The sequence below is a fragment of the Eutrema salsugineum genome, unplaced genomic scaffold, assembly GCF_000478725.1.
Source record: "Eutrema salsugineum unplaced genomic scaffold, Eutsalg1_0 scaffold_12, whole genome shotgun sequence".
Lineage (NCBI taxonomy): Eukaryota > Viridiplantae > Streptophyta > Magnoliopsida > Brassicales > Brassicaceae > Eutrema > Eutrema salsugineum.
This window is the reverse complement of record NW_006256895.1, coordinates 1,208,314-1,223,921: the sequence shown is the minus strand read 5'-3', so window position 1 is coordinate 1,223,921 and position 15,608 is coordinate 1,208,314. Positions and strand designations below refer to the sequence as shown.

Genomic DNA, 15,608 nt, shown 5'->3' with positions numbered 1-15,608 from the left:
CGTTTTGTACCCCATTTCAGCAGTATCATGGCTCCTGTGACCGATTGCATTAGGGGACCGTCATTCGTTTGGTCTTCTGCAGCTGATGAGGCTTTTCGGATCATCAAAGACAAGCTGACTACAGCACCTGTTTTGGTACTCCCGAACTTTGATCTAGCTTACGAATTACATTGTGATGCTTCTAAAGCTGGTATTGGAGCTGTTCTAAGTCAATCGGGTAAGCCGGTGGCGTTTTTCAGCGAGAAAATTGACGGGTCACGTGTACGCTACATCACTTATGATATCGAGCTTTATGCGGTGGTACAGGCAGTTAAACAATGGAGGCATTATTTGTTTCATCGCGAGTTTGTTTTGTTTACAGATCACAATGCTTTGAAACACATGAGATCACAGGATAAAGTGTCGTCGCGACATGTGTCTTGGTTTGCTTATCTGCAGCAATTTACATTTGTCATTAAACACAAAGCAGGTACTCTTAACAGAGTTGCAGACGCACTCAGTCGTAGACACTCCCTCCTCGCGTCGATGCATGTTTCGGTGGTGGGATTTTCTGTCCTTCCGGAGTTGTATCCAGCTGACCCCTATTTTGGGAAGATTTGGTCCGAGGTGCAGAGTGGTGGATCCGATGAGTTTCTTCTCGTGGATGGGTTTTTGTTTAGGGGCACCAAGCTGTGTATTCCTGACTGTAGTTTACGTCTACAGCTCATTCGGGAGTTACATTGTGAAGGACACATTGGCAGGGATCGCACACTTCAACTCGTCGCCGCTTCTTATTTTTGGCCCTCGTTACGTCGTGACGTCGAAAGGTTTGTGTTACGTTGTGGAGTTTGTCAAGCATCTAAAGGTCACGCCTCTAATGCGGGTCTTTATCTTCCGTTACCCATTCCGTCTCAGCCTTGGACTGACATCAGTATGGATTTCGTTTTGGGTCTTCCGCGAACACAGCGTGGCCATGATTCGATATTTGTGGTGGTTGACAGATTTTCGAAGATGGTTCATTTTGTGCCTTGTAAGAAGACTACAGATGCTGTTCAGGTAGCTATTTTGTTCTTTCGTGAAATATATAAGCTCCATGGCTTGCCTGTGTTGATCGTGTGTGACAGGGACTCTCGGTTCTTGAGCCATTTTTGGAGATCTTTATGGCGTTTACTTCGTACGAGTCTGGATATGAGCTCTGCATATCATCCTCAGACTGACGGCCAAACTGAGGTCACAAATCGTGCATTAGGAGTTCTGTTGCGATGCTTAGTGGGCGATAACATTGGGACTTGGGATTCAGTGCTCTGTCAGGCTGAATTTGCGCACAACCATGCGGTGAACCGTAGTACTGGCTTTAGTCCTTTTCATGTCATCTATGGTTTCATGCCGCGTGGACCGATTGATCTCAGCATTGCGCCTGATCGTACTCGTGCTCATGGGAGAGCTTGTGATGTTATTGAGGAGTTTGCAGCTGTGCATCAGCAGGTTCGGGCTAACTTGGAGGAAGCTACTGCTAAGTACAAAGCTGCCGTGGATGTTCACCGGCGTGATCTTCAGTTCGACGTTGGGGATTTGGTTTGGGCTGTGCTTACTAAAGATCGATTTCCGGCGAATTCTTATAACAAGTTGAAGGCGCGCAAGATCAGTCCTTTGGAAGTGATCGAAAAGATCAACAATAACGCTTATCGTCTCCGCTTACCACCTCAAATGAACACTTCAGATGTCTTCAGTGTCAAGCATTTGGTTCCTTATGTCTCCGACAGCACCACCGAAAATTCGAGGTCGAATTTTTCTTCACCCCGGGCGACCTGATGTAGCGTCATATCTTGTTCTTCCTCATTTGGGCTTTAGTTTTATTTCTTCTTTAAGGCTTTTGTGTTTTAAGCTTTAGTCGGTGATTTTAATTACTTCCTTTTCTCTTTTCAAGTTATTTTCCTATTTAGGAGGATTTTAAGGATATTTAGTTTATTTGGAGTTATCTCGAGAGAGTATAAGTATCTTAGGTTTTGCTTATTGTAAAACAGTTTTTGAAAATTTAATAAAGTTAGAGAAAGTTCTCTTTCAGAAATCGACATCTTCTCCTAAACTTTGCGAAGAGTTCGAGTTGATATCGTGCAAGTTCTAAAACTTACCCGAAGCTTTAGTAACTTATTGGTGACGTAATTCCGCTGCTGCAACACATACCAAAATGCCCAAGGAACACCTTCTAAGTGTCTCTTTTTGTAGAATTCAATCAAAATTACAAATCCCGGCTGCATAATTTGTCATCAAATATTATTCCTGAAGGCAAAAAAATAGTCAATTCTTAAAACTTAGCATGTGTGACATTGAAAAACCAACATCACATCACATATGAGGAATTCAATGAAAAATCGTTCATGTATCAAACAAACATCGATCGAAGCCCTAGAACAACATAATATGCATATTATATCCCTAATCAAAGCTTTTGAAACAAAACTGAAAATCTTTCGTAGTGAAAAGAAAATCAAATGTTTCTCGCTCTCTCTCGCTCTCTGAAGTTTCTCTCTCGTGCCAAGACCAAATATAGACTCGAGGCAAGAGAGTGTGAAAACTCAATAACCATAAACTAATTTTGCCCTCAAGCATTTTTGTTGTAAAATACACAAAGAAGAACCTCACAAGAAGAAATGGGGGAAAACAGAAAATCTTGAAACTATTTATTTATAAATTACTTTTCACCAACAATTTATAACACTACAGAATATTCAATTTAATCAAATTAGTTTTCCAACTATGTTGCTTTTGATGCAAGCAATTCAAATACCCTATTTCCTCAAGCAAATCAGCGAGATTTGATATACAAGAAAGAGAAAAATGGGGAAAATTAAGCATAAGATCTTAAGATTTGAACAAATTAGAAACGTTTATGGGTGGCTTTATCCAGACATTAGACAAGCTACGTACATTCAGCCTTTGGGTATCCACGAAGTCTCTATTCGTCGTCACAGCAGACTGGAAGCCTAAGTAAAACGTCAAACCAGGCAATCTTCTTTTCACCGTCCATTTCCGGTTTGTAAGATCTAGCTTGAGAAACGTCGGTTTTCTGTTGGGGCCGTGCGAGTATACAAGGTAGACATCTCCTTGGTACTCTGTCATGAAACATTGATCATCACTAATTTCAAAGAACTTCGGAGGCGGTTCAAGAAGAACGTTCCATGAATTCGTATAGAGATCGAACATCCCTAAGCAACCAATCTTGGTGAGACAATAGAAGACTCCATTGGAGAAAACTATATGTCGGAAACCTTTGTGCGTAAGGGGCAACTGATTCGGTAAAGTCAAAGTAGTCCACTTTTTAGTGGTGGGGCGATATGTTTTGATACAAATGAATGTCTTGGAGATATCACTGACCGAGACTAACACACAACTACTCGATGTAGGAGCACATGAGAAAGCTATTGCATCACTGATGAACCACATTCTAGGCCAAGCCACTTCAATGCGCTCATGTGTAAACGGATTGAAAAACAAGTAATCTTTGAAACTTCTTTCTTCGTGCATGAGTAACCAACCATCTCTGGAATAACATATCTCTAAACCGCCTATCTTAGGAAACTTAACAATATGTGTCTTACCCCGTGATGGATCGTAAAGCTGATATTGATCTTTGTATATAGGGATGAACATAGCCCATGGTGTTGGGTCTTCAACCCGGACCGAAACTGAAGCCTTGTGCCATGTCTTGCACACAACAGAAGCACGAATGTTGTCTTTCAACGACATGCGTTGCATTATCAGTAACGTGAGATCAAAAGGAAGGTTTAACCAAGTTTGGTTATTTGTTTTTGCCTCCGCACTCTTCTTCTGCTTCATCATCGACCTTGTATAAACCATGGATATAGGTTGAATTATATGAGGTTTGTGTTCATGTTTTGGAAAAAAAGTGATATACGGTTTCACTCTACTTCGAAACTGAATATGGAGATAAAATAAGTGAGAGAGGATGGAGATTTAAATATGGTGTGAGCTTTGTCAAACAAAAATAGGAAAAGAAAAGGAGTGTCAAACAAAAATAGGAAAAGAAAAGTTGCTTAGGACCAAGAAACTTCTCAATTTCCTTTTTATGCACTTCAATTAAATCACGTGCTTAATGACATTAAAGAATGAATATACACGAATCATGGTTTAGAGTTGATCTAACGGCTGTAAATAATTTATTAATCAAACTAATTAAGTACTAACATTCAAAAGTCGAAACTTGATCTGGATCAGTTTATATATTCCTACTAGATTATAGTGGGTTTATAATTTACTATTTCAGTCATATTCACTTTACCTCTTGATTGCAAGGATGATCGTTTTTCTGAGCTTAGAACATCTCAGCAATCTGAAAATACGCAGCAAAGAATTGAAATAAAATTAGAAAAATGGAAAATAATCTCAAAACCAGCCTAGTCTTGTCTTTCCAGTATTGAAAACATATGACTGTTTTTAGGATGAGACCTCCCTTTGCTTAGATGATGTTGCATCCTTTGGCTTTTTTTCTTTCCGGACCCGGATTAGCCTAAGAAAAGGTAGATAAATTCCTTTTTAACCAAACCAAAATTCGAATAGTCAATATATAATCAGATAGATTCAAAAAAGGTAAATAAGTAAAACCTTATCAGGAACCACAATGCCTATAGCTGCACCATACTTAGGGCTGAATTTCAAATCAGCTCTCCAGACCTTTATGCAAAAGCATCAGCAAAACACTTTTGAGTTTTGACCCATAAAATTCTGAAGACATTAGTATAAGCAAATCTAACATAATCTGGGCAGAGCTGTGGTACATTGTGCAAGTTCAGCTCAGTTCATGCATTCTCCTCTTAAAGCACATTGGAATGCTGCATTACGTGTTTTTTTTGATATCTTAGAGGCAGCCTCGAACAAGGTGTTCTTCGTGCAGACTCTGAATCTGATTTATGCATTACATCGTACAGTGATTCTGATTGGGCTGCATGTCATCTCACTCGTCACTCCCTCAGTGCATATGTTGTCCTTCTTGGTACATCTCATGTTTCTTGGAAAAGTAACAAGCAAGATATGTTTTCTATATCTTATGCTGAAGTTGAATACAGATGGCTTTTGTTTCGGAAGAACTTAATTGGGTCAAGCATTTACTTGCGTCATTTGGTGTTGCTCATGATAAACTAATGAAACTATTTTGCAACATTCAGATTGCAATTCGCACAACTGTATTTGACGAACGCACTAAACACATCGAGTTTTATTGTCAATTGTATTTAAAATTTAAAAATCCCAAAACCAGCAAGAATTTATATGATATAAGAAGTCGTCAAGTTGGCCGCGCTCATTAGACGTTAAGGTACGATTGCACCATATCCTTGCAAACGAATTCTGAATCTTAGATAGTTGTTTTCTATTTCGATGCCTTAGTAAATTTACATTTGATTTCGAATAAATAAATGATTTAAATCAACTATTTCTATTTCTATATTATTATTTGAGTAGACATTTACATAAATGAACCTTTAATTGTAAGATATTACAAAATATTTTAAATAAATAAATATTTATTTATAAGATATTATATAAATAAACTATTAATTATAAGATATTACATAAATAAACTTTACAAATATAAAAAGCTCAATTAAATATTTTTTCATAAAAGATAGTTAAATATAGAGTTCACAGATTTGTTTTGAATATATATATATATATAGATATAAATTAAAGGTGTATTTAGTTTTTTATTTATTAAAATATTAAAATATATTCTATTATTTTAAATAATAATCAATCTATATATAAGAAAATATATTAATACTTTTTAAAATAATTAATTAGTATCATATTTGAAATCAATTCAATTATTTTTATATAAAAAATGAAATATGTTTTCAATATTTAAATTATATTTTTTACCGGTTGTCAAATTTTTTTTAGTAAATTGCGAAATAGATTAAGTATATGAGTTTGTCCACTTTGATAATCCTATATATAATCATTATTAACACATATTATATACTTGATTAACTAAAAATGATAGTTTGATCTCTAATAAAACATTCACAATTAAATTCTTATTTTATGGATATATATATATATATTTAGATTATAATCCATGTTGGTATATATATAAGTATATATTAACATTATATTATTTTTATATTTAAAACTACTAAAAATTAAAATGCATAATAAAACTAGCTCAAACTCTTATTCGATGGATATATATACAAGTAAATATCGGTTGTGTGATATTTTTATATATGTATTGTTATTTAATTATCACTAATTTTATTTATTTATATTTTATTAAATGATTTTTACTACTAATTTTAATTTAACAAAAGCATTAAAATTAAATTTAAAAATAATTTAAAAAACATTACCCTGCACATTATGCGGTTTAATTTTTAGTAATTTAAATGATAGAAGAAACTGTTAAATTAGCCTTAGATCATGAAATAAGAATAATCATATAATTACATGTTCTTAAATACTGACTCTTGGATCGTTAATTCTTGTCTTGATACCTGAATTAATAAATACATAACAATATAATTATACTTGAAAAATAAAAGCCTAAAACTAACCTGACAGAAAAGTCGCTAAATTGGCCCTCACTGAATCATGAAATATGATTCCATTATATAGTTTCATGTTCCCGAATTCAGACTTTTTTCTATATTTATTATTAGTATTACTATACTTAAAATGGTAAATTTTAATAGTAAAATTATATGTATTTTTCTTTTTTAAAAAAAAAAATACTAACAAAAAATTAAAATTACGATTAATAAGTCTCATAATATACAGAGAAAATGTAGTCGGATTTAGCTATTGTGGAGAAATTGAGTTAGAGCCCATTCTGATCTAGTAGTCCGATCACAGAAGAGACCACAACAGCTTATACTGATAAAAGTCTCGAAATTCATTGCACCACTTTGGCATAAAACTCATGACTCCGCACTTGTTCATTCTCAAGTCGTAGCCATAAATCCCTCAATATTCGATAAGGTTATTTATTGTCCTCAACATTTTAACGCATGAGCAACATCAGAATACTTGCTAGTATTTTTTTCACCATTTTATTGTCGCTATAACACGAGAAGTAGGTTTCAGAGGATGAGTCATATGAAGATACTGTGAAAGAATGAAAGAAATTGCTTAATCTCTCGGCGATACTAAGTTGTATATCGATTTGTCTCGAGTGATCGTTCTATGAGATTATGACTGTGCTTTGTGGGTATCTTATAAACCTTAAGCAAATGTTTCTTCAATGAGAATTCTCATCCACATTACTTTCCTTGTTTACATTTCTTTCATTCATTGAGCTTTGGAGTCTCGACTCGGGTCGAAAATAAGTTATGATTTCCAGAATCTTCTTGATGTTGATCCAGAGAAGTGCAACATGGAGAGAAGTAAAGATGAGTTGGATGATTCCTTGTGGGATTGTTGCCCAGAAATGGTTATAACGTTTTGCGCCGAAGGCTTAAGAGCATATAGTTTCAATGCCTATGGTTTACCAGAGAAGAGAGAGTATCCACTGATGTTTGTGAATGCGAAGGCGAGGGAGCCGCCAGAGAGAGTGGGGCCACCAATACTGGCTAGGAAATACATAGAGACGAATGAGCAAAATTGAAGGAGGAGACTTGTGATCAATGTGTGAGAGATTCTGGCGATTGAGATAACTTCATCTGCGAAAAAAAGAGAGGAACCTAATAAATTTTAAGTAAATTTTATGTGAGTGAGAGGAAAATACATAGATAATGAGAGAGGATTTATTTTGGGTGTTAAGAAGATTGGTGTGTAGAAACCATACATTCGACACAGAAAAGTCACTATCTGTGAGAGAGGAAAATACATCAATAGAAAGAGATGATTTATTTTTGGATGCAAAGAAAATTGGTGTTTAGAAACTATACACAGTTGACAGAGGAAATTTCATTTTTTTTCCCTTGTAGTCGAAGTGTTTTTAGAATTAGATGTCGTTGTCTCTCCGGTGTCCAACACTTTTTACTAGAGCCGTGAGAAGGCTCTGCTTTAGTGTTTTTTTCTTTTTTATCGGCAAAAAAAACAATAATTTGAAAATATATGATAAAATTTAATTAGAAATCAAACAATACAAAAAGATGAGAATCAAAATAAGTAAATACTTGTTGCTTTGTTACTGATAATAAATTGAAAATTATCATTTTATTTTCATGGATAATTTACTTTATTTTTTTTTTTGGATTTTTCGTGGATTATAAAATATCAAATTATAGTAAAAAATAATGGTTAGGATTGGATTCTGCACCTAATGCTGACTCGTAGTGGACTGACTCGTGTCGCAAAGACAGTGCCTTAAAGCTTTGTCTGAAACTTATTAGATTTACTGAGATGAGATCTGTGCGTGGACTAGGCGCAACTATAAGAGAATCTGAAATGAAATTCTTTTTCTTCCTCAATCTTATTCTCACTTTATTTGGTTGGTCACTTTTGTTCCTGAAATATTCACACAGTTCGTGTGTTTTTTCTCAGAAATCGAATCTCTCATTGAAAACAACTTCGGTGTCATTGATTCCGGGCAGAAAATGGAAGTCAAAGATTTGGAATTTGCAGTTAATGGAGAGAGATTCAAAATCAACTCTGTTGATCCTTCTACGAGTTTACTCGAGTTCTTGCGATCCAACACTCCTTTCAAGAGTGTCAAGCTTGGTTGTGGCGAAGGCAAAATCTCTCTCTCCCTCTCTCTACTGTTTTGAAAAGGCGTAACCTTCAGTCCAGAAACAATCTTATTTAAAAGCTTTCCTTTTTACCAGAATTAGTGAAATTCAGGAACAGAGAAACCCAATTTTTGTAAAATCCAAATCCGAGTTCTTCAGATAGATTTGATGTCTGACTAAACGTGTTTGTAATTTAGTGCAGGAGGGTGTGGTGCTTGTCTTGTATTATTATCAAAATACAATCCAGAGTCAGAGCAAGTGGAGGAATATAGTATAAACTCATGCCTCACTCTTCTCTGTAGTGTAAATGGATGTTCCATTACAACATCTGAAGGTCTTGGAAACACAAAGAAAGGATTCCATCCGATCCACAAGAGATTTGCCGGTTTTCACGCCTCTCAATGCGGTTTCTGCTCACCGGGGATGTGCATTTCTCTCTACTCAGCTCTTGCTAATGCTCATCGTAGTAACAGCTCAGGCCTCACTGTTTCAGAAGCTGAGAAATCCGTCGCTGGAAACCTTTGTCGATGCACTGGTTATCGTCCCATTGTCGACGCTTGTAAGAGTTTCGCTGCTGATGTTGACATTGAAGACTTGGGGTTTAATTCCTTTTGGAAAAAGGGAGAGAGCAGAGAGGTTATGTTGAAGAGTTTGCCTCCTTACAATCCAAAAGAACATCTTGTGACAACATTCCCTGAGTTCTTGAAAAAGAAGAAGAAGGTTAATAATTGTTTGGATCATTCGAGGTATCATTGGACAACTCCTTTTAGCGTAGCTGAGCTTCATAACATATTGGAATCTGCTAATTCTGGTGACTCGTTGAAGTTAGTTGTGGGCAACACGGGGACGGGTTATTACAAAGACAAGGAGCGGTTTGATAGATATGTTGATATCAGCCATATTCCGGAGATGTTGATGATCAAGAAAGATGAGAAAGGAATTGAAATCGGAGCTGCTGTAACCATATCAAAAGCTATCGATGCTTTGAACGAGGAAAGCAAATCTTCCTACATTTTCAAGAAAATGGCAACTCATATGGAGAAGATTGGCAACCATTCTATAAGGAACTCAGGGAGTATTGGCGGTAATCTAGTCATGGCTCAGAGCAGAAAGTTTCCTTCTGATATCACCACGCTTCTGCTCGCTGCAGATGCGTCGGTGTATATGTTAAATGGCAGGAAAACAGAAAAGCTTAGGCTACAGGAGTTTCTTGGAATGCCTCCTATATTAGACTCCAAACGAGTTCTTTTAAAGGTTGAGATTCCATCATGTACTGCTCTTTCTGGCGATGACACTGATTTGTTCTTTGAAAGCTATCGAGCTGCACCTCGCTCTATTGGAAACGCATTGCCGTATGTTAATGCTGCTTTCTTTGCTCTAGTGTCTCGCCAAGAACCATCAAGAAAAGGCGTAATGGTGAAGAAATGCTTGTTGGCATTTGGTTCTTATGGCGGTGATCATTCAATCAGGGCAACAGAAGTCGAGGATTTCCTGACAGGTAAATTGCTCAGCTACAGTGTTCTGTATGAAGCTGTGGGTTTACTTAGAGGAATCATAGTTCCGAGCAAAGATCCCGAGTATAGGAAAAGCTTGGCTGTTGGATTTCTCTTTGAGTTTTTCTATCCACTGATCGAGAGTAGCAGTAGAATATGTAGTCTTGATTCAGGAGAAAAGCATAGCAACGGCCATGTCGATCCTGCAAGATCTCTTTCTTTCCTCTCATCTTCACAGCAAGTTTTAGAGAGCAATGAATTCCAGCCTGTCGGCGAAGCGGTTATCAAAGTTGGAGCTGCATTACAAGCTTCTGGTTAGCTCTTCTGCCTTGTGTCTTTATCATTCTTAGTAACTTCATTTTGGCCTTACATGAGCTTTCTCTCAGGTGAGGCTGTTTTTGTTGATGATATTCCGACTTTACCGGACTGTCTACATGGAGCATTCATTTATAGCACAGAGCCTTTAGCAAAGATAAAAAGGATAAGCTTCACTGAGAACGTGACTCCAACTGGAGTTTTCGCAGTTCTTACTTTCAAGGACATTCCACAAGAGGGACAAAACATTGGTTCCAAGACCCTTTTCGGTCCAGGACTTTTATTTGCAGACGAAGTAACTCGATGTGCTGGTCAAAGAATTGCTCTTGTGGTAACTCCAATATTGTCTTCTTTCAATTCCTGCTTTTTTTTTTCTTTGCATAACTAATAACAAAATAAGCGGCTTTTCACAGGTTGCAGACACACAGAAACATGCAGACAGGGCAGCAAACCTTGCAGTAGTTGAGTATGATACAAAGAGTTTAGAAGAACCAATATTAACTGTAGAAGATGCGGTCAAAAGATCTAGCTTTTTCGAGGTTCATCCCATGTTTTACCCGGAACCAGTCGGTGATGTTATGAAAGGAATGAAAGAAGCTGAGCGAAAGATACTGTTAGCTGAGGTATCACAACTCTCTTTACCGATCTTTATCACCTTGTTTTTTGTATTGACATCCTTAAGCTCATCTCATGTGTGTTATATATCCAGTTTAGGCTTGGATCTCAATACTTCTTCTATATGGAGCCACAAACAGCACTTGCCCTGCCAGATGAAGACAACTGTGTAAAAGTGTTCAGTTCATCGCAAGCACCTGAGTACGTTCATTCGGTAATCGCTACATGCCTTGGCATTCAAGAGCATAACGTGCGAGTCATCACCAGAAGAGTTGGAGGTGGCTTTGGTGGTAAAGCTGTAAAGTCAATGCCTGTAAGTATTTTACCAAGAACAAGTATTGGTTTGAATGCTGGTTTCTTCTATGAATCAAGATCCTAAGGAAAGTTTTTGTTATATGGATTCAGGTTGCAACAGCATGTGCCCTGGCTGCTCACAAACTGCAGCGTCCTGTTAAGATTTATCTGAACCGCAAGACCGATATGATAATGGCAGGAGGAAGGCATCCGATGAAAATAACTTACAATGTTGGTTTCAGATCAGACGGGAAGCTCACAGCACTGGAGCTGACAATGCTAATAGATTCAGGGATGGAGCCGGACGTAAGTCCCATCATGCCGCGGAATATAATGGGCCCGTTAAGGAAGTATGACTGGGGAGCCTTGTCGTTTGACGTTAAAGTGTGCAAGACGAATCTCCCTAGTAGAACAGCGATGAGAGCTCCAGGGGAAGTACAAGGTTCTTACATTGCGGAATCTATTATTGAGAATGTAGCCTCGTCTCTTCAAATGGATGTTGATGCAGTGAGAAAGATAAACCTTCATACTTATGATAGCCTCAGAAAGTTCTACAAGCACATTTCCGGTGATCTTGATGAATACACACTGCCTCTACTATGGGACAAACTAGAGATATCTTCAGAATTCAAGAAAAGAGCTGAGATGGTTAAGGAGTTTAATATGTGTAACGTATGGAGAAAGAGAGGGATTTCTCGAGTACCCATTATCCATCAAGTTATGCAGAGGCCGACACCGGGAAAAGTAAGCATTTTGAGCGATGGTTCTGTAGTGGTTGAGGTTGGAGGGATTGAGATAGGACAAGGATTGTGGACCAAAGTACAACAGATGGTTGCTTATGGTCTCCGTATGACCAAATGCAAAGGAAGCGAGAAGCTGATGGAGAGAATACGGGTTGTTCAGTCCGACACGCTCGGTTTGATCCAAGGAGGTTTCACTGCCGGTAGCACGACATCCGAGAACAGCTGTGAAGCCGTTAGGCTTTGCTGTGCTATCTTGGTGGAGAGGCTGAAACCTACAATGGATCAAATGTTGATGGAGAAGTCAGGTTCCGTGACATGGAACATGCTTATTCAACAAGTAGGTAGTTCTGATTGTTATTTTGTCAAAGACTCTGCATCAACTATCCGTATAATTTTTTTATTCTTTTTCATCAGGCGTATGCTCGGTCGGTGAATTTATCGGCGAGTACATTGTATAAGCCAGAGTTTTCTTCCATGGAATACCTCAACTATGGGGTTGGAATCAGTGAGGCAAGTCACAATGCAAACTATTGTTTGTTTAAATGTGAGAACCAAACAATAATATGATCTAGTTTGCAGGTGGAGGTGGACCTTATGACAGGAAGAACCGAGATTTTAAGATCCGATATCATTTATGACTGTGGGAAAAGTCTTAATCCTGCAGTTGATTTAGGACAGGTTAGCTATAAGCTGCTCCACATAATTTTTCTTTCTTGTTTTCTTCGAGTCATTTCTTGAGCTAAGCAAGAAAACAAAAACTGGATGGTTTGTGAGAAAAGGTCGAAGGCGCGTTTGTTCAAGGAATTGGTTTTTTCATGATGGAAGAGTACACTACAGATGAGAAGGGTCTTGTGTTGCAACAAGGTACTTGGGACTACAAAGTTCCTACAGTTGATACCATCCCAAAGCAGTTCCACGTCGAGCTTCTCAACACTGGACATCACAAAAACCGCGTTCTCTCCTCCAAAGGTATCAAGATATCCTAAAATTGACACATTTGGCTAAATGGATAGCTTACAAAGTACTTTTTTAAGTCGTAACATACAAAATTATATGCTAGATGTGATTTGCTTTCTTACTTATCTATTTCATGCTCTATATACTCAAACAACCTCTTAATCTGGTGCACAGCTTCGGGTGAGCCGCCTTTGCTTCTGGCGGCTTCTGTTCATTGTGCAACGAGATCAGCCATTGGAGAAGCTCGGAAACAGTCCCTTACATGGAACTGCAATGATGGGAATAGAGACGGGTCTGGTACTGATTTTGAGCTGCCGGTTCCAGCAACTATGCCAGTGGTGAAGGGTCTTTGCGGATTATATAGCGTAGAGAAGTACTTAGAAAGGAAGATCTGTGGGAAATAATGGCAAACTCTCTCTTTGCTGCTTCTTTAGAGCGTTACTACACTCTACACCGACTACACAATAATGTTGTCTTTAAAGATTTCATATAAATAGGGAAAATAAATATTTAGGTGCGTCTTTTATACATGTAATTAGTGTTTCTAAACCAAATCAAGAAACCAATTCGAAAAGTTTCAGGTCGTTGTGTTGATCTAGTCAGATAGATGAGCGGATCCATGAAAGTTAAGTTTTTTTTTTTTTTTTTTTGACAACGTTTAGTTTTCTTCTTTGTGTATTTACGATTTAGTTTTTTGGTAGAATGATGTTTTACTAACTTGCAAAAGAAAAGAAAAAGGGGATAGTATGTAATTAACAGATATTGTATGAAATTAACCGACCTGATATGCGGCTGAGTACGTCTCTGAGATCAATTTCGGTAAGCATCTCGTGAACTTAAGGCAAAAAAAATTATAGAAATAATTTTACAACAGAGATTACAAAGGCTTATTGGTCTTAATTCCGTCATTATGTTGGGTCTTACTGCTTTCAGCATAAGACAAATATTCTGTTGGTGTTCCGCTGACTGAATTGAGTTTGTACCAGACGCTGCAGCAGTGGAAGTAGCACACAATGTAATACAAGGAAGCATTGCAGAGTAACTGATGTTTTGGAGCTAAAGCCTAAGCTGAACTGGGGTTAATAGCTGTGGTGGACTAACTTAAAGACGAGCCAAGAGGGTAGCTGAGCTGGACGAACATCTTGGAAAAAATATTGAAATTTGGAAGAATTCCTTATTTTTGGGAGAAAAAAAAAGAAACTCATGTAAGGTCACCTGAATAATCATCCAACTTTTTATCAACTTCATTTCTTCTTTGAGAGAGATTCTCAATTGTTCCTTGGAAGTTATCCATTGATCACCTTTCGATCCTAGGAGGTTATCCTTGGATCTTTCAGTATATCAAGTGTTTTCCACCACACTTGACGTTGCCATTTACTAGCCAGAGTTGTCGAAAACGTCTAAGTGAGTTTTGGGACTAAAGTTTCATATACCTTAGAATCTTACTCCACGAATTCTATTTTCCGAGATTCCACCGCCTTGTTCTTTTGGTGTGTCTTAAGTTTGCTTTGGGACTAGGGTTTGATATACTTTAGAATCTCTGCTACATGAGCCACAAGGAGTCAAGGATTATCCTTTTTTTTTACTGCACTTGAGTCCAGCATCATTGAGAACTTCTGCAGTATCGTAGAAAACAAGGAAAAACTCGGAAAACAAAGAAAATAAATTCCTAAGACCAAATAAACTCTGAAGTTTAGAAGACCCTTGAGAGTTCCACACGCATAGAATGACTCGTGAGGTCCTTTGGTCGAAATCTTCATAGACTATAAGAGATGGATCCAATTTATCTCATTAAAAACCTATATTTGGAAAACCCATTGGAACAAAACTAAAGACAAGGAAAAATAGTGCACATGGATCACAAGTCCATTTAATGATTTTCTTGGACTTGTTTCACAACTAGAGTAGTTGTAAACATTTCTAACTCATCCACTGGTACAAGCTCTGCTTTAGGGTTTAGTACCACCTGGATCAAACAATGCCAGATCCTCTAACTCATCCACTGGTACAATCTCTGCTTTAGGTCTTAGTGCAAGCGCCATTTTCTTAATGCTGGCCATGATCATATTAACCTGGTTTTAGATCTAAGAATTCATATATGAATACTAATTTATGAATTACGCACTATCCAACAATTTTTTTTTTGGATATAACACAAAAAACTGTACAAGTCAAAATATATTAATATAGAATGGGGTTTGTAATCTTCACCTTCTCCTCTGTTGCCCAACAAAATTTTGGTTATTTATGTTATGTGTTTCCACAGTTCCAGCATTTAGCAGGTTAACTAGGATCTTCTATTCCGTAACTCCGATATGCATTTGCTTGTTTTTCACATTAAAAGCAGAGTTCCTCTATGTCTCTCTATATCTATAATGCAATTGCAAACATGTTGCTCTAGTTCTGTTTATTAGTTGATAATAACTTTTCGGATTTAGAACCCAAATTTGACGCTTAGAAAACAAATGAAAAGCAAGAAAATAAGCAACACACAAGATTATAGTGGTCGCTATGATCAAAACTGATAA

At 37.2% G+C, this 15,608-nt stretch overlaps 2 protein-coding genes across 2 annotated transcripts; one reads left to right on the top strand and one right to left on the bottom strand.

Annotated features, from left to right (window-relative positions):
- Nucleotides 1–2,841: 2,841 nt before the first annotated feature.
- LOC18025671 (F-box protein At3g56470) lies at nucleotides 2,842–3,837 on the bottom strand. Its single transcript, XM_006408582.2, has one exon. It carries the CDS (start codon nucleotides 3,835–3,837, stop codon nucleotides 2,842–2,844), a length of 996 nt encoding a protein of 331 aa, XP_006408645.2.
- A 4,518-nt stretch (nucleotides 3,838–8,355) lies between these two features.
- On the top strand, nucleotides 8,356–13,654 carry LOC18025670 (abscisic-aldehyde oxidase). The gene is made up of 10 exons (XM_024160059.1): nucleotides 8,356–8,667; nucleotides 8,866–10,470; nucleotides 10,543–10,802; nucleotides 10,885–11,094; nucleotides 11,181–11,399; nucleotides 11,492–12,460; nucleotides 12,538–12,633; nucleotides 12,703–12,801; nucleotides 12,903–13,092; nucleotides 13,255–13,654. The coding sequence occupies exons 1-10, from the start codon at nucleotides 8,532–8,534 to the stop codon at nucleotides 13,482–13,484; spliced, it is 4,014 nt and encodes a 1,337-aa protein (XP_024015827.1). The 5' UTR covers nucleotides 8,356–8,531; the 3' UTR covers nucleotides 13,485–13,654.
- The last annotated feature ends 1,954 nt before the right edge of the window (nucleotides 13,655–15,608 follow it).

Bases quoted from the DNA above. Each gene is read 5' to 3' on its own strand.
- LOC18025671 (XM_006408582.2), bottom strand. From the start codon at position 3,837: ATGGTTTATACAAGGTCGATGATGAAGCAGAAGAAGAGTGCGGAGGCA.
- LOC18025670 (XM_024160059.1), top strand. From the start codon at position 8,532: ATGGAAGTCAAAGATTTGGAATTTGCAGTTAATGGAGAGAGATTCAAA. The intron at 10,471-10,542 runs GTTAGCTCTTCT...GCTTTCTCTCAG, and splicing joins AGCTGCATTACAAGCTTCTG to GTGAGGCTGTTTTTGTTGAT. The intron at 12,634-12,702 runs GCAAGTCACAAT...TCTAGTTTGCAG, and splicing joins ATGGGGTTGGAATCAGTGAG to GTGGAGGTGGACCTTATGAC.